Raw genomic sequence first — 25,412 nt, 5'->3', positions numbered from 1 at the left:
ATCCGTATTTATCATCCTCTGATATGTTAGGCAAACAACGTAATCCTCCCTTTTTATAATTCCACCGAAATCCATTATCTATATTTCCATCTAATAACATTTTATTTTTTTCTTCTGACTTATGAGCAAATTCCTTACTAGTTTTTTCACCTAGAACTTCTGATAAATCTGCATTGGCTTTTCTCATACGAGTTCCTGAATATGAACTCCATGAATTTGATTGTTGTCCATTGTGTTCAACTGCATTTTTATTTCTAGATCTCAAAGAGGATACTCGAATGAAACCACACCGTAAGCGTGGACTATTATCTTTAATAGGACAATCTGTAAGAAGAATTGAGTCCAGAAAACCTTTTCCAAAATAGTCAGAATCTGATTTTTTATCAACGGTTTTAGTTTCCGTAAAAACTTCTAGTCCATTACAGCTAACATCATTTTGAGATATTAATAGAGATAATATTTTCTCTGGATTAAATTCATCACCACAGTTAAAAAAATAATGTGGACAAGCTAATATTCCTGACTTACAACATTTCTCCTTCTTTTTTGCATATATTTTATTAATATAACTGATGTATTTTTGGTATTTAATAATCTGTATATTATTACAAATGTCTTTACTTTTAATTCTTTTATAATTTGCAAAATAATCATGCAAATATTTCTCTTCTTTTTTTTCATTCAATTCATTTAAGTCTTTGTCAACAAAATGATATTTGCAATTATATATTCCGTAAGTTCTAGTAAGAAAGGATTGTAAATTTAGAAATTCCGTGATAACAGTTTTAACATCTTCATTGGGAGGTTTACTTTCAAACAATTTCCCTATTTCTTCATATATCCAGTATTTATAATGTTCACAAATGTCAGTGTAGTTTTCTAATTTGCTCTTTTCATATAATGATTTAAAATTTTTTACAACATTTTTACAAAGTTTAACATAATTATCTTTGTATTCCCCTTTTACTGAATTAAATATATCACAATTAATTTTGTTATCTTCTTTATTTATTTCAGATTTAAATTCTTTATATATCTCATTTGAAGGTAGTTTTTTTAAAATTTCCTCCTGAAAATTGAATAAATAAAATGAAGTATATAAATAATTATACATTTCTTATAAAGAATAAATTTACTTATATTTTTCTATATGAAAAATGGTATGTAAATGAGAGAAAATAAATTATATATTCTATGAAAAATAAAAACATACATAATCTTTTTTTTCCATTTCTAAAATTTCCTTTAAACTTTAATATGTATCTACAAGCTGATATAATTAAAACTATACATATAAAAGTTTTTCTATATAAAAAATGACATAATATTTCCAAATAGTAAATTTTGTGCTTTTTTTATATGAATATTTATATCCATTAATATATTACTTATAGGACAATAATTACTAATTTCATTCTTACTATAAATTGAAATTGTATGATTTTTATTACGTTTACATTTTTAATAAAACACAAGTTTAACATTCAAAAAATATAACAGTAAATAATAACAAATGGAGATACAGTATGAAGAAGCTTTACTATATATATACAGCCAATAATTATTATCATATTTACATTATTAGAAAATATCATGGTAATTATACAAAGATAATATTGTAATGCATAATGACATATATCTTTTAAGCACTTTTGTACTTTTATATATATATATAAGGCTTATTATGGATACACAATAAAATTATGAAATTTTATTATTATTGAGATGATAATTCAAACAATATGACTAAAGTAATTCATCTACAGAAATAACCTTTTCCCTATTGTTAAATATATAATAATAAATATAAGTATTAGCATATTTAAAAAATTCATATTACAAAGGTCAAAAATAGATAAATGATAGATAATTTTAACAAAAAATACTAATATGCCATGGCAAATACATCATTTTAAATGTTCCCACAAATATTCCTAATGATCTATTTATATTAGTTATAATACTAATACTATTTATGAATATTATATAATAGTATTAAAAATGATTTGTTTCATCTGACGCCACATAAATTATATAAGTCAAAATTTAATTTTTTTTTTTTTGCATGACACAATTTCCATATTATAATTTTCTCTATACATCCATGCAATTACATATAAATAAACAAAGAAATTAATTATTTTTAATAAAATATTTTTTTATGAAAGACTCAAAAATGTTAACTTCTTAAAAAGATAAATAAAATTATATTCTTATACCTACTATAATGAACATATTTCTAATTTCAATGAAAAGGAATTTATATAACTCAATATTATATATTAAATTTGGAAAATAAATTCATAATATTTATTTAATTTTTCATATATAAGAAAATATTGTTAAAAAATAATATTATTATGTTGCTTGCTTTATAGTTCTTCTTTAATATATACTAGGCTTTTTCTTATTACTAATAGTAAATTAATTACAATATAAGTTAATGCATAAATAATTTAATAAAATATTATAGAATATTATCTCATCTTTCTTGATATATGTGTTTGATATAATAAATTTTAAAAATATTGATGTACCAAATATTTTAGTTTAAGCAAAAATCGGTTATCATGCTATTACAAACATATTACATATCAAAAATAATTAAAAATCATAAATATATATATATGTATAAGATTTTTCTTTTAATTCTGTATTATAAATAACAGAAAAAAAATATTTTGTATCTTCTTTTTATTACTGTATTTTTTATTTATTCTCATTCGTTTTGTTTTTTCTCAATAATATAATGTTTTATTTTGTTCATATTTTTATCATTTATCCGTAACAAATTATAAATACGTATAAATTCATATTTTCTTAATAAAAATACTTTGAATAAATAAATAAATATTTAATATATAATTATTACGTGATTAAAAAAATATAATATATACTTATTTAAAGGATTTTATGATATAATTTTCATTTATATTATGTATTATATTTAAACGGAGGCGTTAGCCATTGTATCAAGTAAGAGTATTATTTTTTTTATTTATGATAATTTTCAGAAATAACCAATAACATTACAGTGAAAAACACATAATGTTAATAATATATTTTGATTATTTTGAGAGTTACTTATTTTCATTAAACAAATATTTATTATTTTTTTCATATTATATAAGATTATCTATTTTTTCTCACAGGAATACTCGTAATTTGAATTTTACAAATTATACTTTTAATAATTTATAATTTATATATTTTTTTCTTGAATAAATAATATTCAACAAATTAATATATAAGTTAATAAATTTTCTTCATTTCATCTAGTATCTTTTATATGGAAGTAAGTTCCAGTGAAATATTATAAGTATATTTTCTTTTTTTGCATAATTATTTTTATATTGCTGAAATACGTTTAAAACCATTTGTGAACTATTGAAGATAAAATTATATATATAATTATTAAAGTATAATAAGATATATTAATAAGGCAACACATTCAGTAAATAAACAAATTTAATGTATCTACCAAAATCTATGTATCTCTTGATCATATATGATATAATATTTATAGTGACCCTTTTAGTTGAAAAATAAGATATGGTAAGAAAGAATAATCCATTTTTAATATGTAACGTTTTTGTTTATATTTAATTTAAGTACACATATTTAGATATACTTAGCATGAAAAATGTTACATTATGTTTTTAGATAACAGAAAAAAAAAGAATTATATTCAGAGATGCATAAATATAATATTATATATAAGATGTGTAATGGATTATTGTTGGAACATAATTTTAACAAATATAAAAGAAATATATATATTTTTAGGTGGAATTAAATACTTTAAATGATACGTAAATTATATGTTAACGATACTCTAATGTAGTCTTTATCTTTATAAATTATTAAAAAATAAACTAAATTCTTTTCTTATGTAACTAATATTTTCAATTTCTAGGAAGCATTATAGGCGATAATTCTTACAATTATGGTTTTATATATTACACAAAATTTCATGGTCATATTAGCACTTCACGATTTACAAATCACAGGTATAAAAGAATAAATAAATATGCAGCAGAAGTAGTTTAATGAATTAAGCGTTTTTATTAAAAAAATAAATAAATAGTAAATAATGAAAAGAGAGTATTTCTTTAAGACGAAAAAGTGTTACATTTATTAATTATATTAATAAAATGAGGCCAATATATTAAGGGAACTCATTTATGTAGTAAATAAGTTCTTTTCCCATTTTTAAATATATTACAGTTTTGTATAACCTACTTTTGCTTATATATAGCTATGTAGATAATAATGAAATACAATATTTACGATTAAATTTCTATTAAATAATTCAATAAAAGTGTACGTAAAATTATGATCATATTCTTTTTATCAGTCGAAGAGATAAAATAATAAAATAACACTGCAACTTAAGGATATAATACCTTTTTATAAATTTATAATATTCACATATTTATTCTAATCCTATATCAAAATATATATTTCCTACAATATTTTGTTATATATTGGATAATATTGAGTTCCTCATTGGATATTTAAATACACCTTTACACAATTAATCAGTATAATAAAGCTTCCATATTGTAATTATTAGCTATATGCAAATAAAACAAATTGTAACAATATATTATATATAAGAATTAAACATAAACAATATCGTTAACGTATAAAATTTTTTAATTTTCCGGTTTTTCTAATATGCGTAATATAATACATTTACATTCTTAATAGCATAATTGGAATATAAAGTGCGTAATGTTCATGCACAAATATCTTATAAAATATTTATGCAAATATTAGTAATGATTTAAAAAAATTATTTATATTCCATTATAAGAAATTAATTATTCAGTAAGATATTAAACAAACATATTTACAGGTAAACTAAAGAAAATATATAAGCATAGCTATACAAATAAGCTAATTTATTTATATATATATTAGGAAAAATATAATTCTATATATTTATAGAAAATAATAATAATTTAGAATATTCTAAAACTTCTTATACACCTAATAGAACTTAAATAATTCTTGTAATTGGTATTAGCAAATAATGTTGTTTACTATATAATAATAAGCGTACACAACCCTCATTATGAACAAATACTAAAATAATGTAATCAAAAAACTCGTTAAAAAAAAATAAAAATTTTATAAAAAAATTATAAAATTAACGTATATTATTAAAAAAACTAAGGCTCTATTATTGTTTATTAGACAAATATGTCTAACCCCATTAATTAAATTATTCAGGATATATTATTTAATTATTATAGGAATATGAAAATAATGCCACAAAGCCTATTATAAAATGAAAATATAGATTTGCTTTATTTAAAAAATAATAAATAATATTTAGAACAAAAGAAAAAAATAGTATTTCAACAAAAAACCTATTAGTATCTCCTTAAATATTGTCCAATAATTTAATCTTTTAATGATATAAAAAATAAATAAGATATATAGTTTATTTAAATATAAATATTTAATAACATAAATATTAAATTAATTAATAACACATTCGGTTTTCACTAGAATTAGGTACAATAATATTATTAAAGATCGTTATAACGCTTTACTTAATTATAATTATTTAATATCCCCAATTTAATAATCAATTATAATTAATCCATTATTTAAGAGTATATAATATCATTATATATTTGTCGATTAAAATTTATGCGATCTAATAAAAAATAATATTCTTATGAAATGTACATTACAATTAAAATAATTTTCAACATATTTCACGTAAAACGTAACTTATATAAAAAATATTAAGTCTTTCTCTAAGTAAAAAAACTATACATGTACATATCAAAAAAGCGAAATATTTTCACTTTCTTTCATTAAATTCAATTAAGATACATTTATTATTAACTTTAAATAATACATTTTCTTGAAAACCTGCAAAGATAATAAATTTATATAACAACATATAATATATAACCCTGAATATTTTATTACAATTATAAATTATCACATTTCTATACAATTATGTAAATAGTACTACTATATATTGAACGTAAAGCCTAGCAATATATTATTCATAGATATGTATTTTAATATAAAAATATATATTCCTCAGTAATTTTTTATTAAGATATAATAATAATTTAAAATAAAAATCTACAATATTAAAACATTCAAATTCACAAAAAATAAAGATAGTACATATTTTTTGTTGTGAATTAAAGAGAGCAGGTATATACATGTGTACTTATAATATTTTAAAAATTATATATATGCTTAGTAAGCATATCTCAAAAACTATTATAGATATTCCTTCATATTAAAGACTTCTTATAAAAAGATATACAATATATATTATTCATTTTACTCATTAATCAACCACATTTTTGTATATTTCTCATTATTTCTTAAGATCTTATGAATCACTATTATAACTGCGACTGATAATATAACCATAAGTACGATATATAATAATATATAAAGATTATTGTTTACATATCTTTCCACAGACTCAATAGCCGCTTTAAAAGATTGAAAATATGATGCTTTTTCGATCGTCTTCCATATAACTTGCAGAAATGGTAATTTTGGTAGTACGGCTAATCCTATTCCCAAAAATAAAAAAATAAAAATTATAGTAACTCCAAAACCGTAACTTCTAAGTTTTATTTTTTTTAAGGCTATATCACTAATTTTCCTTTTTTTCTCAACAAATTCGTCATAATCTCTTTTTTTTATCCATTTTTTTTCGAAATGGAAATGTTTTCCATCAAACATTCCATTATTATAATCTATAATTTTCACATAGTATTGCGCCTTATTTAATAAACTTCTGTTCGATGGTTTGTTTTTTCCTTCTCTGCATTTTACATTATTAGATATATCTCTTTGATTATTTACTCCATTATTCTCAAGCATTTCTTTTAAGCATACGTTATTCGAATTATTATTCTGTTTACATTTTGCCAGTGTTCGATAACTTTTTGTATAAAATTTTTTACAATGTTTATAATTTTTATCGATAGATTTGTTATACGTACACTAAAATAAATAAAATATAAATATTTTCTGTTTTAAAGATCAATAATTCACGTAGGAATTATTACTAATAAAAATAAAACATTAGAAATATAAATAATATAAATTTCTTTAAATTATATAATCATACGAGCTCACTGTCAAAATAGCATATCCATGTTAAAAGTATAAATGTAAAAATTTTTATAAAAAGCAGCAACTTAACTTTTTTATCCATTATATAGATTTTAATATTTTAATTTATTCAAAAAAAAAAAAAAAAAAATTAATAACAATACAATATGCATCTAATAATAAAAGATGAAATATATATTTAAAAATTTATATTAATTATTCCTTCATAAATACATAACAGTATATAGCTATAATTGATTTTATCATATATACAAAGTAAAATAACTTTTAAAACATATTGCATAATTATTGTCATAAAGCTATTCAAAAAGTAATAACTTTTTTGAAAATAAATTAATTAGAATTGATCCATAAATATTTACAATATATAAATTATTTAATGTAGAGCAATAATTAAATAATTCTTTTAATAATCAATTTAAGAATAAATACGATATAAATAAGTCATTTCATATTATATTTATATATTGGTTTTATCTACTATAGATAATATACAGAATATATATATAAGAGACCCCTCTATATATTATTATAATAATTACTATTTTTAAGGATACTGTTCTATTAGTAATTCTAATATTGTAAACATTGTATTTTAAAGAAACTAATTATTTTTAATAAAAACTTAGTTATAATAATATTATTCCATCAATAACTAATAATACAAACAATATTTTGTGATAAGTTAACTATGATACATGCACTACTTCCTTCTTGAGCGTGATACTTTAATGTATACAATTCTACTAAAATGTTCATTTTATACGATACTACCTAATCTATTAAAAAATATGCGTTACAAAACCTAATGATAACCTATTCTGCATATTTGTGCCGTTACATTTAAAAATTACAATTTTTAATTAAGTTTAATCTATTCTATTATTTGTAAATGAAAAACGTTTATATGGAACTATTTAATCTTTTAATTTATGTTTTTAATGAGTAACATACATTTATAAGGAAAATTAATATTGTAAATATGAAAAAAAAAAAAAAATATATTAAAATAAAATTGTTGTACAGATGTTACATTCAATTAGATTAATTTAAGTATAATTCAAGTGAAATAAATATACATATAAGAATAATAAATATAGTATATAATATATTATAACAAATACGAGGTAATAACAATAAAATATAATTAAATATATGATTTAATAATATTACTAATGTTATATATATAGGAATATGTTATATTTTATTTATTCCTTTAAATATACATAATGTCAGAAACAAAATTTAAATGGAAATCCTAATATGTATACATAAATATATAAACAAATATTATATTATTAAAACAAATTATTAACAACAAAACATATTATATTCCAGAATTTATGTTTTTTCTGAGTAACTATAAAAATGATAATTATCAAATTGTTATATTCACAAAAAGTTATTGTTATAAACTAAAATATATTTTTATATTATTTTTTTCTTTAAGAAATAATATTTCTACAATGTAGAATTAGGAAAACGTGAAAATTTTACAACAATTAACATCATTGCATTCTTATAGTTTTAGATAATTTATAGATTTATCTTAACATATATGAAGACATCTTTTTATATACACGTAACTGTCACAATTATTTGAACATTTAACATTATAAATTACAGATAACGTTTCCATGTAAAATTTAATCCAAAAAATTTTAAAAACCTACAATAATATTTATATTGTGAAATTAATTATGAATATGGACCACACCATATGTATTATAATCTTTCTAAACTATAAATTATAAATATATTTTTTCTGTTTTAGAAATATTTTCGACTGCTAAATACTTTTTTATCCTTTTCATTTAAAAATAATCCATATTTTTCTAAATTATTTGTGATTTTACTCAGTTAAGTAGTAATATACAAATATGTTAATTTCTTTGTAATATATATATTTTATATTTTACTAAATATTTATAGCACAACTGAAATATAGTCTTATACATTTATATTTGTATGAATTTTTCATTGCATTTCCATTCACCTGTATGTCCAATAACATTTTTTTCAATTCAGCACATTAATTTTATTATTTATAATAATTTTTGCATTTTTAGTTGATAACGTATTCAAAAATATATGTATATATAGCAATTCATTTCTCCCACCTCAATATAACTGCCTATAATGTAATAAAAATGTTTTTACATTTACAATGCACATTTTAGTACCTTTTCTTTTTTCCTTTTTGAACAGTTAATGATTCCTTAATATTTTCAAAACAAAATTATTATACCTATTAAATTGAAACTTATACAAAAAAATATAGATATTTTTTTTAATGAATCAAATTAAAAACTCACCATTCAATACAAAGTAATATACTTATAAAGTTTTTCTAAAAAAAAATAATACATTTTTACAATTTTTTTTTAATTAAAAAATAAGCGTTGTTAATATAAATTGATTAGGAATTGTATATATAATTTACATATATCTTTACGTATTTTTAAAATAATAATAATATATACATAATATATTCATAAACATAAAAAAATGGATAAATATTTATAAATAATATTATTGCATCATTATATTATTGTAAGAAAATTATATATTTTTTTATTTCCTCTAATAATAACTTATTGTATATATAGATATGAATGTATTTAAAATTTTACTATTTTGAAAAAAGGAACAACTATATATCTATATTATTAATTAATATCTGATTAGTATTATTTCATTAATTTAATAATTTAAAAAAATATGTGACATATTTATTTATAAATTTTCTATATAATATATATTTAATTTATATTTGGTAAGTAGAGTTGACACTAGAATTTACCATAATAATAAAATAATAAATCGAGATAAATTTACATTTAATAGTGAATATTTAGAACTATTAAGTTAATGAACTATTATTAATATCCTAAATTTATTAAAAATATTTTATTATATATTTATATATTATTTTATCATTCAAATATAAAATAAATGTCCTTTAAAACGATATTTACAATGGAATTATTCCATAGCATATTTCTCATAAAACTAATATTATGTAATAAATATTAAATTTTCTTTTATGTAATATATGCATTTACATCAATATAAGGTAATATATTTGTTTCATGTCAATGAAAACAAAACAAAACACATGTTTTTTTAATTTAAATATTATCAAACGTTTTTCAAAATAAGTCAGCAAATATATATTTTAGAATAAAATGAAATAAAAATAAATAAAGAAGTATTGTTTATTGGTAAAATATAAATTAGCACAAGATATCAATAAAATTATATAAATTGAACTACTCTATATTTATTATAACTTATAATCACATACTTTTTATAGGAATATATGGAAATATACAAATATATCCATTAGTCCAAAATATTCATTTAAGCTTAAATGATACCTTATAATATAAATTGAAAAATACTGAAACATTCGAATTAACAAAAAAATGAGAACATATCTTTTTTCTTGTGTTCATCAATACAAGCAGTTACATGTACTTACATTTTTTAAATTTAATCAGTTATCAGTATAAATACTTCTAATTCCTCACTGGGTATTTCAGATATTTGATGATATCGAATATTTCATTACAAAAAGAACAATATATCTTATTATACATTTTATTTTTTCCTGAACTTAATGTTTTCATATTTTTTAACTTTTTTGTGATAATAAAAAACTGCTGATATAAGTATGGTGCCTAATATGAATAATGGTACAAAATATATTAGAAATCCTAAAAAACCCTTTACACAATAGTTTTCCAATTTACCATCTTTTCCTCGTCTTAAAACTTTTGTGAACCATTTTAAAGGTGGTTTATTCAACAAATCATAAAAAGAATTTATGGCCGAAGAAAGCTGAGTTTCACGAATACTAGGACCAGGAGATGAACCAGGTGAAATAAGAATTATTATATTAAACAAACCATATGTAAGCCCACATCTACAAAAATTATCTAATATGAATGATATCGATAGTACCAAAAACAATAATAAAGGTAAAGCAAGTCGTAATCCGCATTTTTTACGCATTATTTTTCTATAAATCCTATCACTAATTGTTCTATTCTTTTTAAGAAAATCTTCATAATCAAGTTCCTTAAATATTTTTTTTTCTAAATGGGAATATTTTTTGGTTTCAAATACACAAGCTTTATTTTTCATATACATTTTCTGGCCTCTTGCGTTCCTTTGTAAGCATCCATTCGACTGATTCTTTTTTACTGAGGCACACTTTACATTATTACATATATCTTTTTCATAGTTCGCACTATTTGTTGTCTCTTCTTTTAAACATACAACGCTAGAGTTTTTATCCTGATTGTATTTTGCCATTAAACGGCAATTTCTTGTATATAATTTTCTGCGATGATTGTTGCATTCGTCCAAAAATTTGTTATATGTTCTCTGAATAAGCAAAAAAAGAATTTATGATTTAAACAAATAAACAATGTACACTAAAAAAAGTACAAATTAAAATAAATTACGAAAAACATAAATATCACAAATGTACTTAAATAATATTATCACACCGTATATATATAAATATGACATATCCAACTTAAAAGGATAAACGTAGAAATTTTTTTAAATAACATAGACGTAATTTTTTGTTCCATTATATATATCTTTAATAAGGTAATATATTGAGAACGGATATAATTTATAATAATGAAATAATTTTTTAATGACAAAAAACACTGTTATTTTTTATTTAATATATTTTTTATTGTTTCTTCGTAAAAACATAATAAAAATTTCATAAAAACAATTTGTTTTTAACAATAGAAACAAAGCACAATAACTTCTGAATTAAACTATAAAATTTTTACTTTAATGTAATTTATAAAAAAAATAACTTCTCTTGAAATAATGTAAATTGAAATCATTATTATATATTTAAAATATATAAATTATTCATTTATTATAATAAATCAATAAAAAATATTTTATATTAATACATTTCAAAATAAAACAAAATATATACGATTACTTAATATGCGAGATATTAATTATATGTAGAATATAGAATGTAGAGAATATAGATAATGCGGCCTTTTATACATTAAGCGATGTATTACTGATTTTAACTATGTTTTCCTATTAATTATCCCGATTTTATAAACATTATACAAATAAAAACACTGATTATTCCGAAAAAACAACTAATATTTGTAACAGTATAATAGGAGAAGTAATAAATAAAAAAAGGTTTTTCATAATTTTTTGTTTTATATTAATTGATTTATTGAAATCAGATATTACATAAACATATTCGTTCTTTTATTTTCTATAACATATACAAAACATCAAGTTTATAATAAACAGTCTAATGTACAAAAAAGATATATATTTAAAAGATAAATAATGACTCATCTTTTATTTTTGTAAAATAATTTTCAAGGGTTATACTGTATAACCATGTGTAATATATGCCATTATTTCTAAATGAAACGTTTATAAGTTTATAGACTTATTTTTTTTTTTTCTTTTAACTTATTATATATTTAGAAGAAATAATATAAAAAAATAATACATAATCAAATAAAAGATAGAATAAATGATCTACAAACGTAATAATAATCTTGGAATGAAAATATAATTGTATAATTCTACTAGGAGTAATAAAGAATATAATTTTTTATAAATATAGTTTTACATAGATATATAAGTAATTATTATAAAAATTTTTTAACTATTACAATTATCTAAAGTAAAAAGCAAAATAAGAAATGTTCTTTAATTCCTTCATTTAAATATAAAGTTTTATTAATCTAAAAATTGATAAAGTTCTATTAATAATTAAATTATTAAAGAAAAACAGTATTCATAATTATTCATAATTTCATAATTGATCTATGAAAAAAATATAGAAATTTATTGAAGTGTTCTTAAAAAAAATAAGTTATTAAACATATATTTCTCACAATACATTTTTTATAAAGATTAACTCTTAGATTTACCTTTAAACAAGAAATACATATAACCACAAAAAAATGCATAGTTTTGGTTTTAGTTAACGAAGAACCACGTAATATATTAAAATTAAGAATAATGTATAATGAATTATTAAAATTAATCATTGAAATGATTGTTCAAAATCATAAACAAAAAATATATAATTTTTAAAAATATATATTACTGAAATAGATAAGAGAATCCATATAAAATGTGAAATTGGATATTAAATTAACGACATGCATTAATTATAATAAAAATATACATGAAGCATTTAGTACATATAATTATTGTATATAAAATACATATGTTTACGTTAAGTACACAGAAATAACAATTTCACATTTTTATATATCCGAAAAATATATAACATATATATGTTATGGCACAAAATTAAATTAACCCCCAAAACAAATTATAATACTAAAACAAATATAGAAGATAGGCACTACTATAAATATTTAATGCAGAATTTTTTACTTTTCTGTATCAAAATATATTTGTATATTATCTGTGTTACATAAAAACAAATTGTATATATGCAGTTAATATTTTTTAAGCACAATTTTATTAATATTAAAGAAAAATTTTCATAGATCATTAAAAAAAATATTTCTTATAACGGTATACTAATTATAAGTATCCTTTAATTTCATTTCTTTCTGCTTATAAGGATTATTCTAAAAAAATTACTGATACATATATAAGCAGTAAAAAATATGACAAAGTAACTTACAATAATACAGTTATATATTTCTTCTCCGAATTAAGTAATCGCGTTCGTAGTTCTTAATCTAGTATATATAGGTAATTACATAATGGAATAAGAAATAAAAAAAGTAATAAAAACTATAAAAAAACCCTTATCGAGTAATTGTTAAAGAGAATTCATACATGCTAAATGTTTGCAACCTTTCTACTCTATATGATTTCTACGTTCCTGAGTATATGTATAGGATTATATCCTATATATAATCTTTTTTCAAAAAATATATATGTATCTCTTCCAATGAATTATATATAACATACATCAATATTTTTTCTAATTTATTGTATACAAATCCACAATTATCAATAATTTTAACCAAACTTTTTCATCATAATCTGATTCAGCATTATCATATTCATTTTCTTAATCATAATATCAATTTCCAAATAATATATTATTATTCCCATATAATAAGTTCCCCCTTATTTTCTAATAATAATATATAATTTGTTGAGTCTGACGTTTCATCTGTACCCTTCTAATTATCTAAAGATTTATCAGAGGTACACAACAAAGAAAAAATAATATTTTTATTATTTATAATGCCAAAAATTTACTCCCACATAAGGGAAAATTTCTTATAAGTATATATTTGTATATAAAACATGAAGAAGATAAAAATATATAGAAAGCCTTCTTCTATGTTATATTCATATAGCATTATTAAAATAAGAATTTATCCAAATAAAAAGAATAAATGTATATGTTTTAAATAAAATATAAGTTTTTTCCCTTCACTATAGTATTAATTAATTTTAAAACGTACATATGTAGGTACAAATTTTGATGTATATATACAAGGTATTGATAAAAGGGTATAGTTAAATGCTTTGATATTTTATTTAGTTAAAATTGTAGTAAATTCACCAATAAAATGCATACATAATGGATAAAAAAGAAAAGATCATATTATAAATATTATTTTAAATATTTCCAATAAAGCTTATTATAAAAAAGCAACATTAAATATAATAATTTCTAGTGGAACTAATTTTATCAGTATATTCTCAAAAAATATATATATATCATAATGGTTTAAAAGAACAATTCTAAATTTTCGTTATCAATACTTTTCAAAAAAAAAAAATAAAATAAAATAGTTTTGAGCGTACATTAGTAATTTATTTTACAATTAGGATAAATAAAATATATGCTAAAAGAAGTGGTACATTAGCATATATTAAGATTATAGTTATTACTTTTTGTCTAAGGTTCCTACTAATAATATCTGTTATTTGTACAAGTTATGTACTTTATAAATTATTTTATAATTGAAAAATACAAGAATATTTTATAATGTATAATAGTATTCTAGGAAAAAAAAAATAAAGAAATAAGACAAGTTTTTTCTTACAGCATAAATTATAATTTAACATGTGCGATATACCTAGGACATATAAAATATTTATACAAGAAAAATTTCGAAATGATATTATAGGATTTAGTTTGCATGCAAAATATTAATTTTTTAAAATGTACTTTCTAATCTAACTTTTTTATGTACTCGTATCATATTGTTTATACAGAATACTAAAATTTATATTTAATTAAAAAAAATACATTTTTTTATAATAGCTAAAATAAAATATACTAAATTTAACAAATACTAAATTTATATTTTCTTTTTTCATTTTTTTTTGAAAAAAAAAATAAATTTATAATATTTATAGATATGATAATTTTGAAAGAAAGAATAAAAAAGTAATTGCAGACAGAAAAATATATTTAGTAAATGTGATAATTTAAATAAAAAAAATTACCATAAAAAAATACTTTAAAATAATTTAGAATATAAAATTATTTAAATAAGATATATTAAAAAAAAATATAAAAAATAACATATAATACAATAAAGGAAAATTCATAATTCATTATTTTCCTTTTTAATAGCATTATGCAGGAATTAATAGTGAATGTATTTTTTATTAATTTATAAATAAATATTACCACAAATCATATATTAAACTATAGCTTTTATGTAATTGAAAAGAAATATGTAAAATCTTGAAATTTATCATATGCCATATAATTTTTATCATATTACAGTATTTCACAAAAATAAAAAAATTATTTTTTTATTTAGTGTTTTCATAATCACAGAGTATATGTATAATTAAAAAAACTTATTTTCAATTCCTTTAAACAATATTTTCATATGGGTGTCCATTACATCGTCAAAATTTACAATTTTGTGATCATATAAAATAATACTATAGCGCTTTTTAATAAATAATAAAAATATATATAACATGTAATAATAAATATTATATAAACATATAAACGTCTATATATTTTTTATTTTCTAATATTCCGTGTAATTAATGGAATTAGTAATTTTTATAGCATTATATTTTTCCTATATTATTTTATCCATATTGTACTCATAAAAAAAATCAATGTAAATTTAAAACAGTTAATCATACATATTCAGTAAAATGACAGTATTAACTTTAAACAATTTTTATTTTTCTTGAAATATTTAGTCATGTTATAAGTGAAGTCATATAACACAGGTGATTAGCGTTATTAAATATATACATTTAATTCATATAGTTATATCTATTAATTCATTTATATTTATATTTATATTTATATTTACATTAATGTATTAATATTTTTTTAGAATATTGTAGATATAATATCATTTATAATAATCATTTCCCATATATATAAATTTTGTTTTCATAGATTAGGTTTGTTCTAATTTAGCATGTTCTTAATGATATAATAATAGGGCATAGGCCTTTTTTTATTTTAATATTTTATTAAAAATTAATTAATTTGCTCTATACATAGGTTCAGCGAAATTATTATTTTTCTATTGTTTCATTAAGTAATATTTTTACAGTCTTATTATTTTTCTATTGTTTCATTAAGTAATATTTTTACAGTCATCCTTATTATACAACTACTAAATCTTTCTACAAATCTATTGCAACCATGAAGTCTATTGAAATATGTCCACACAAACTTATATATGTTAATATATTCCCTAAAACTAGGATCATTACGAGTTTTATATATATGTATTTCATTCTACTCTAGAACTTTACAGATATTTATTTTTTCTAATTAATTTAATTTCTTCAAAACATATTTAACACTTTCTTACTACAGATAAGATAACATAAGTATATCTAAGGGAATTTTTAAAAAAAAAAATTTCTAATTATAATTTTTTTCTTTTTCGATGTTCCAAATAAATTCATTCATTAAAAGTAAACTTGCACATGTAATTTCCTTGTGCATACTATTTATTATTACATGTGTATATTTCTTTAGATACTATCTCAACGATGGTGTAAATTGTGAACATATGCATAAACATATAATTACAGTTCATGTTTACTTACACTTATTTACTTATGCGAAATTTTTTCTGTCATACCATGACAAACTATTTAATTTCGTGTATTCTCTTTTAACTTTACTTCTTATTCTTTTGTATTTTTTGTATTCTTTTTTTTTTTTTGCTTCCTCTATGCTTACGATGAATGCATTCATTAATTCCCATATAAATATCGTTAATAGAGCTAACCAAAAGTACGTTAACAATTTTGACGTAATGTAAATTGGACTACAGTTAAATGAATTTCCTTTCTAAATAATTAATTTTAAATGTTTACTGTTCAGGTGACATATAATATATATCTATTTTTCCTTTTTCCTTATTAACATCCGTAAGAGAAGTACATGTTTCAACGAACTTCATGCATTGCTCTTACTTTCCATTGTCATTTATCTGAATTTTATCATCCTTTTCATACTCTCTTATGCACTTGACGTTATTCTAAATTGTTCGTATCTATAACGGATGAACATAAGTTAGTAATATCAGTAATGACATGTAAATAAATTTCCAATAGGCAAAAGTTTGTATGCATATATATATATGTACACATGTTTTAACCTTTATGACTTTTGAGCATAAATAATAAAAAATATACCAATAAAAATAGTATAAAAAATGATATATATATTCGCGCTTGTCCTATACATAGATAAATATATAATCGTGGGTAATACTATCCTATTAACTTCATAGATATGAACTCAATTGTATACTTAAATTGTTTCAGTTATTCACATATAATTGTATTCCTATGATAAATACCTTATTTTATTTATCTTTTTTTAAACGGATTATATTAGCATTAGTGTCTTTATAAAAGTATTTTTCCCATGAATTTCCTTTTCCGTGTCACATAAAATAAGTAAAACAACATAAAAAGAAATTTACATATATATGTATTAAGCTCAACCGTAATAAGGAATTTTTGTAATGATTTTATGAGATTAAATGGATAAATTAATCTGTCAAAGATATATCATATATGTTATATTTGTTATTATTTTTATGTGCCCTCTGTTTATATTAGACAACAAACTAACATCGCCTCTTTTAATAATATAGTCAAATAATTTAACATGTTTTTACAAGTTTAAAAGTAACGATAGGTATTTTGAAATATAAGAAAGTACATATATTAAAATATGTAAATGGATATAGTACACTATGTAATTATACATACGTGCAGATACACTTGCACCTACACATAAGTACATACATACCTGTACATATGCTCATACTTATACGCACACGTATATGTACACGATACAGTAGCATGATTGATTATTATAAATTCTTTTAAAACAATTTTTTTCAGCTCTAATACATCGATGTCTCGAGAATATACAATTACTTCCTTATTTCGTGCATTTTATGTTTTATATACCAATTAAGGCAAGCAGGAATAAATAAAAAAAAAATTTGAAAACAGATACATTTCCATTTTTTTCAGTCTCTTTTGCATAAGACTTGCAAATGCAGGTATATCTTCGTTTTTACAAAAGCATCTTTGTAATTGTTTTCTTAATATAGAAAAAAAAGCGGGAAAAAAATTTTTTCAAAAATTTACAATTATACATATATTTTGTATCATTATATATAACATTTCATTTTATTTTACATTTTTATATATTTCTTATTTTCATTTTCTACGAGTTACGCATCGTTTCATAAGATAGGAATTTGCTTACTCTCCATTTTCTACACCATCGGAGTAACATTCTTTCTACGTGAATAAGTTGTCTTGATAGAGATTCTTGTATCCTAAAAAAATAAATATAAATGCTTAGGATTATCATATAGATAATTCTTACCCATACATATTGATAATGTATGCAGTTCTCACTTTTTACAATTATTAAAATTTTTGCATGTATACTCCATTAATATCTAAGCCTATGGTGAAAAATAGTATACCAAACACGGAAAATAAAGTAAAATTTTCAATTATAGTTACATTTATCATTCCAATTATTACAACAGGTCAGGGTAATACTTGCATTTCAGTGTCTCTTCACAACTGCAAAATGCAATTTATGCTTTACCTTAATTTAGAAAAATATACACAAGAAATAATTCCATTAATATTTAATAATATGTTATTATTTTATTTTAATTTTTCGAAAACTAAATGCAAAAAAAAAAAAGAAAAAAGCGGGGTAAAAAGGAGAAATATAAAAATGAAATGAAAGGGTCAATTTAAGTTGTTAAGAACCTTTTATGGATATATATATATGTAATTTATATTTTTTAACCATATATGTTTGTATATATTAGAATATAATTCAAAGTTATATAAAAAATAAATATATATACAATTAGAAGAGTAATAGATACAGGGAAAATTAAAAACTTAATAAGCAAAAGATTAAAAAAAAGTTTTTTTCTATTTTTTTTTGTTCATAAAAAATTTTACTTAATTATCAATGGCATAGCGAAACCTATTCAAAATATTCTACTAATATTCCTTCTTGGAATTACATTAAAACAGAATATTTCGTCATATAAAATTCATGTACGGTATAAAAGTACATATAAATGAAAAACTAATAATTTTAGGGAATAAAAATAAATAATTTACAAATATCTTCTTCTAATTGCAAGATAATTTCTTATTAATATAATTTTTTTTTTAATTTTGCAATTCAAATAAAAATAGTTTTTATATCTTATATTAAAGAATATTTTTGTAATACATATTTCATTTTTATGTGTTAGGCATATTCTTTCTTTTATATAACAACGTTTTTCAATTTTTCACATATAATCCATATATTTTTAAATATTTTTTAATTATTAATGTTATTAACTATTAATGTATTTTTAAAAAATAAAAGATGATAAATTTTAGTAAATTAATTTTAGAAAAATATAATACAATAAATTTTTTTAATGATTAATAAAAAATAAAAATGGTTAAATAAGTTTACATTTTTAATATTGAAAACACGTACAGATATATATATGCAAATATAAATATAATAATATAATATATATACTAATATATAATGTATTACAACTTAATATTTATTTATATTATTATTCTTATACACTTAAATGTGTAACAGTTTTAAATAATGCAACTTCAAATTTTTCGATTTTTTTAGAACTTCCCATTTTATGTCTTATAAATATTACTAAAACAAAATATCGTATTATTTAAAAAAAAAAAAATAATATCGTAATATAATTATTTTATATATATATATCGCAATAACAGAAGAAAAAATTTTAATAATATACAGATATAATTCATATTATATAAATAAAATACATATAAATATTTTATATTAATATTTTTATTACAAATTTCTTCCCTTTCACTATACACACTAATTCGCATATATAACTCTGCTATTATCTATCACTTTATTATATTTTTACAAAGAAAAAAACATGCATGTATTATTTTAATAATTAAAAAATACTTTTTACGAGAAAGTAAATGTGATATCTAAAATGCGTATTAAAATTATATTGTAATTTTCATATGATTCCATTAAAAAATATTTATTATGTAAAATTCATTCACGAAAATTATTAATAAAACATTCATTTTTGAAATGATATACCTTACACTTATATAATTTAGCGTTGTACAAAAAATATAGGGCTCTTAAATTCAACAAAATAAAACTTATGTGAACAAAAAAAAAAAAAGTTATATACCTATGCATTATTTACAAATCCATAATAAATAGTTTTTTTAATTTCATTTTATTTAGATATTAGCGTTATAAATATTAATGCATTATTAATTTTGAATAAAAAAATATATTCATAGTTATATATATTTTTAAAATTATAGTAGCTTCTTCTTCCTATCGTTATATGCATGAAAAATAGAAAATATGTTCAAAAAAAAAATTAAATATATATTGTTATATTTTAATAATAAACATAAATATTTTTTTATTACCAATAATCATAACATAGATTCATATAGACATATATAAAATTTTATTACTATAAAACAAAGTATGTATACATATCAACAAAACAAAATATATTAACTTTCTTTCATTGAATAGCAAAGAGCATACATTTATTGATAATTTAAAACTAATAATATATTTTCTTAATAACCTGAAAAAATAATAATTTTGTACTAGAACAAGATATACGATAGAAATCACTTTTTAGTTAGAATAAAAAATATCAAAAAATTTCTATATAATCATTTTAATTTTTCTATTATATATTAATTTTTATGTACAAAAATAGGGTTTTTATAAAAATGAATCTAAATAGGAAAAATATATATATATTATGACATATATATTTAACATAAAAAATTCATTATGATAAGAATTCAAATATATTAAAACGTTAAAATTCACTAAAAAGATATGGACGTATTTTTTTCTTGTGTGTAAAGTATGGCGCGTATATGTAGGAGTAATTGCAAAATTTAGTTAATTATGGTTATTTTTATTAAATATATAAATAACGATATTGCACGTATTACATCATATAAACTATTTACTTATAAAAATAAATATATAATCTTATTTACTTATCTTTTCCTGAACCTAATTTTTTCAAATTTTTTAACTTTTTTATGGTAGTACATAATCGCTAATATAACTGTGGTACCTAATATAATGAAAGCTAATACATAAATTAGAAAAATCATAAAACTGCTTACATAAGATTCAGTTATTATCTTCACAGTCTCATTCTTACCAGCTTTAGAACGTACCATTTTTTTTACTTTTTCCATAGACTTGAAGAAACTACCTAAATAAGAAGTTCTCAGAAATTTATGTAAGTTCTTGAACCAACCAGGTGATAAGAGTTTCAATACCTTAAACAACCATCTTTTAATTCCGTAAGAACAAGAATAATCCAATATAAGTGATATTAATAACATTACAAATATTAATAGAGGTAAAGCATATCGTAATCCGTATTTTTTAAGTATTATTTTTTTGTAAACCTTATCACTAATTGTCCTGCTCCTTTTAAGAAAATCCATATAATCCAATTCTTTGAATATTTTTTTTTCTAAATGGGAATATTTTTTTGTTTCAAATATACAAGTTTTATTTTTCATAGACTGTTTATTATCTTCTTCATTTTTTGATAAAGCTCTATTTGACAGATTCATTTGTCTTGCGACGCCCATTTCGTAATAAGATCTATCATTTTTCTCTCGTATTCCATTATTTGGTAACTGTTGCATTAATCTTACACTTCTTGAAAGTTTATTCTGCGAACACTTTTCCAATAATCGATAATTTCTTCTATCCATTTTTATACCAAAATTGTGCTTTTCTTCCAAATATTTGTTAAACGTATTCTAAAAAATTAAAGCATATATTCGTAATTTAAAAGAATAATTAAGTTCATTCTAACAAAAAGTATTAACAAAAAAAAGCATACAAAATTCATGAATAACACAAATTAATTTTTAAAATATTTTCATACGAAATCATCATAAAATTGGCAAATAAAAGTTAAAAGGAAAAACCCGACAATTATAATAAATAGAATTAAATTCATTATTTTTTCCTTGAGTCTATTTATTTATATTTTAATACATCCATAAAAAAATAAATTGACAATAGTATAATATTAATTTAATGACAATGGAGAATTTTTTATTTATTTTTTTATTATTTTTTATTTATTTCTGAATACATAACACAACATATATAAATATAATTTTTTTTTTTTTTTTTGACAATACCAAAAAATAAAAATAGCTTTAAATATATATTATACAATTTCTATCTTAATTTTATTTTTTAAAAGATAATTTTGTTTAAAACAAAAATATTTGAATGTATTCATAATAATTCAGAATATATTATTAAATTACTTAATAGAATAATTAAATAGTTCTTTCTATTAGATCTTTTAAAAATAAAAAAACATATAGAAGTTCTTTATATTTCTAAATATTGAGATGATGTAAAATATGACGTGTAAATAATATAGAATATGTAGAATATATAACGTATAGAATATAGGTAATACGCCATTCTCTACATTGAAATGATAACTAATTTTGACAATGTTTTGTTATTATAATTATTCTATAAATATTATATATCAGAAAAGTCTATTATTATTGTGTCATTTTATTAATAAAGTTATAATAAGGACAAATGTAAAAATCAAAAATTTTGCATAGCATTATATGATATATTAATTATAAAAATATCGTTCTTAAATAGTCCGTAATATATTTAAAATATTGAATCTATAAAATACAATCAAATATAAAAAACTATTTATATATTAATGGTATATAAATTATAATTTTTTATTTTTTTAATAATTTTTTAATTTTCTTGTTTTAAATAATATATAGTTTATACTATTTAGCGTAAACAAAATATTTTAAAATTATATACTTAATTTATTATTTTATTTTTTATAAAATATATATATATATATATATATAAAAGAAATATTAATGTAATCTGATGAACAATAAAATAAAATTCAAAAAATAAAGTAATTTTAAAATATATAAAATATTATTATTATTATTTTTTCAAAACATAATTAAAAGTACTTTTCCCCCAATAAATCAGTTCTTAGGCATACGTTTTTACATACGTTAGTCGTAATTTTTTTTTTTTTTATTTTGTTTTCATTAGGAACAGTATATAGACAATTTATACCATAATTTCCTTAAGTTCTTTCCGTTCGAATATTTTCATATACATACACCTTACTATACTTTTCTCGATTACTTTATAGTTTTTTCAATAATAATTTCCCCTTTAATTTATATAAATTCACTTTTTTAAACTAAATTAATTCTTCATTACAATTATCACACTTCAAAAATATATTCACCTTGACAAAGGGTTCTTCAATTATATATATATAAAATTATTTCTGTTTATTATGTTTAGAATAATTCCTTTATGTCTTCTACAGCATCTTAAAGATTTTAATTTTTATCAATATATTCTAATCTCTTCATATGTTTGATGGGTAAATATAAAAAAATTTTATTTGTTCAGAGTATATGCTTTATTAATGTATTCTTCTTATATTATTATACATATCATTACAAATATTTCCGTTGGTATTTTTATTTTACAATTATGTAATTCTTTGAAACCTCATTTATCTTCAAAACTTCCTATAATTGTCCTTAACATACTTTATTGAACTCCGTTACCACTTATATGCATTTCTCTCTTATATATCTTAATCAATTAGTTAAATCATTCATTTAAAATATTATTCTATCATGAGTACTTACTGCATTATCCATTTTTTTCATGTATATTTTTACATTACTTTTATAAAATGTAAAGGAGTTGTATTTACAGTTATTAACTTTCTTTTGCCCACATTAATATATATATGTTTTCTTATTTAATCTTTCTGTGTAATCTTTAAAGTGTGTAATTTCCCTTAATTTTTCATGATCTTTTTTTTTTCACATTTCGTTTAATATTTGAACAATAAATTAATATTCTATAACTCATTTTTTAAATTCAAATTAAACTCTCTAAAATATTCATAGTTGTTTTTTTCTTACATTTTTCAAGGAATACCACATATATTTCAAAGAAATGCCTCTTTCCGATCACTAATTTATCATTTTTGTATTTATCTAGTACTTTCATATGTACATCCATATTATGTTTTTTGTGCGTTTGTTTTTCCTATATATATTTTTATATATGGTCATATCTCGATTTCAGCTACTTCTCTAATATCAACAACATGATAAACGTTTGGATATTTTCAAGCTTTTTTAAAAGAACATTATGCACTTATTATTAATAAATTATGATATTTTTATCTTTTTTTAAAATTCTTTATTAATTATAAGAATAAATAATGAACTTAATAATTTTTGATTAGATTTTTATTTAGAAGAGGTTTATTATATAAAATATACTATAAAGAGCAAAATTATACAAAAGCTCCTATATTATGTTAAAAGCTCTGGAGAATTTTATTTTTATACTTAATAGTGTGTAAAAATACACATTTTTTTATTCTTTAACATTTTATATTTAAATAGAAGATACTAATATAGAATAGATAATATACATTTTTCCTTTTATAATGTAACCATACCTTAGAGAATAACAAATGTACTAAAAAAGTAAATTAGAATTTGTTCTGAAACTATGTGTTAATATAAATTAATTAATTTACAATAAAAGTTTAATTTATATTTTTTAAATAGAAATGTATTAATCATATTTTATGCACTTTCATATAACATATGTCAATCTT

At 19.4% G+C, this 25,412-nt stretch overlaps 4 protein-coding genes across 4 annotated transcripts; all 4 read right to left on the bottom strand.

Annotated features, from left to right (window-relative positions):
• PmUG01_00048700 (PIR protein) lies at window positions 1-1,114 on the bottom strand (the record flags this gene model as incomplete). The annotated part of the gene is made up of 1 exon (XM_029003933.1): window positions 1-1,114. A coding segment is annotated over one exon (1,114 nt), but the record flags the coding sequence as incomplete, so codon positions are not given.
• Window positions 1,115-6,321: 5,207 nt separating this feature from the next.
• PmUG01_00048600 (fam-m protein) lies at window positions 6,322-7,213 on the bottom strand (the record flags this gene model as incomplete). The annotated part of the gene is made up of 2 exons (XM_029003922.1): window positions 6,322-6,999; window positions 7,127-7,213. The coding sequence occupies 2 exons, from the start codon at window positions 7,211-7,213 to the stop codon at window positions 6,322-6,324; spliced, it is 765 nt and encodes a 254-aa protein (XP_028859021.1).
• Window positions 7,214-10,734: 3,521 nt separating this feature from the next.
• On the bottom strand, window positions 10,735-11,735 carry PmUG01_00048500 (fam-l protein; the record flags this gene model as incomplete). Its single annotated transcript, XM_029003911.1, has 2 exons — window positions 10,735-11,523; window positions 11,649-11,735. 2 exons carry the CDS (start codon window positions 11,733-11,735, stop codon window positions 10,735-10,737), a joined length of 876 nt encoding a protein of 291 aa, XP_028859020.1.
• Window positions 11,736-21,708: 9,973 nt separating this feature from the next.
• On the bottom strand, window positions 21,709-22,697 carry PmUG01_00048400 (fam-l protein; the record flags this gene model as incomplete). Its single annotated transcript, XM_029003899.1, has 2 exons — window positions 21,709-22,494; window positions 22,623-22,697. 2 exons carry the CDS (start codon window positions 22,695-22,697, stop codon window positions 21,709-21,711), a joined length of 861 nt encoding a protein of 286 aa, XP_028859019.1.
• Window positions 22,698-25,412: the final 2,715 nt, after the last annotated feature.

This window comes from Plasmodium malariae (assembly GCF_900090045.1).
Source record: "Plasmodium malariae genome assembly, contig: PmUG01_00_25, whole genome shotgun sequence".
NCBI classification, from domain to species: Eukaryota; Apicomplexa; class Aconoidasida; order Haemosporida; family Plasmodiidae; genus Plasmodium; species Plasmodium malariae.
The sequence above is the reverse complement of the archived record's forward strand: the minus strand, read 5'-3'. Positions and strand labels throughout refer to the sequence as shown.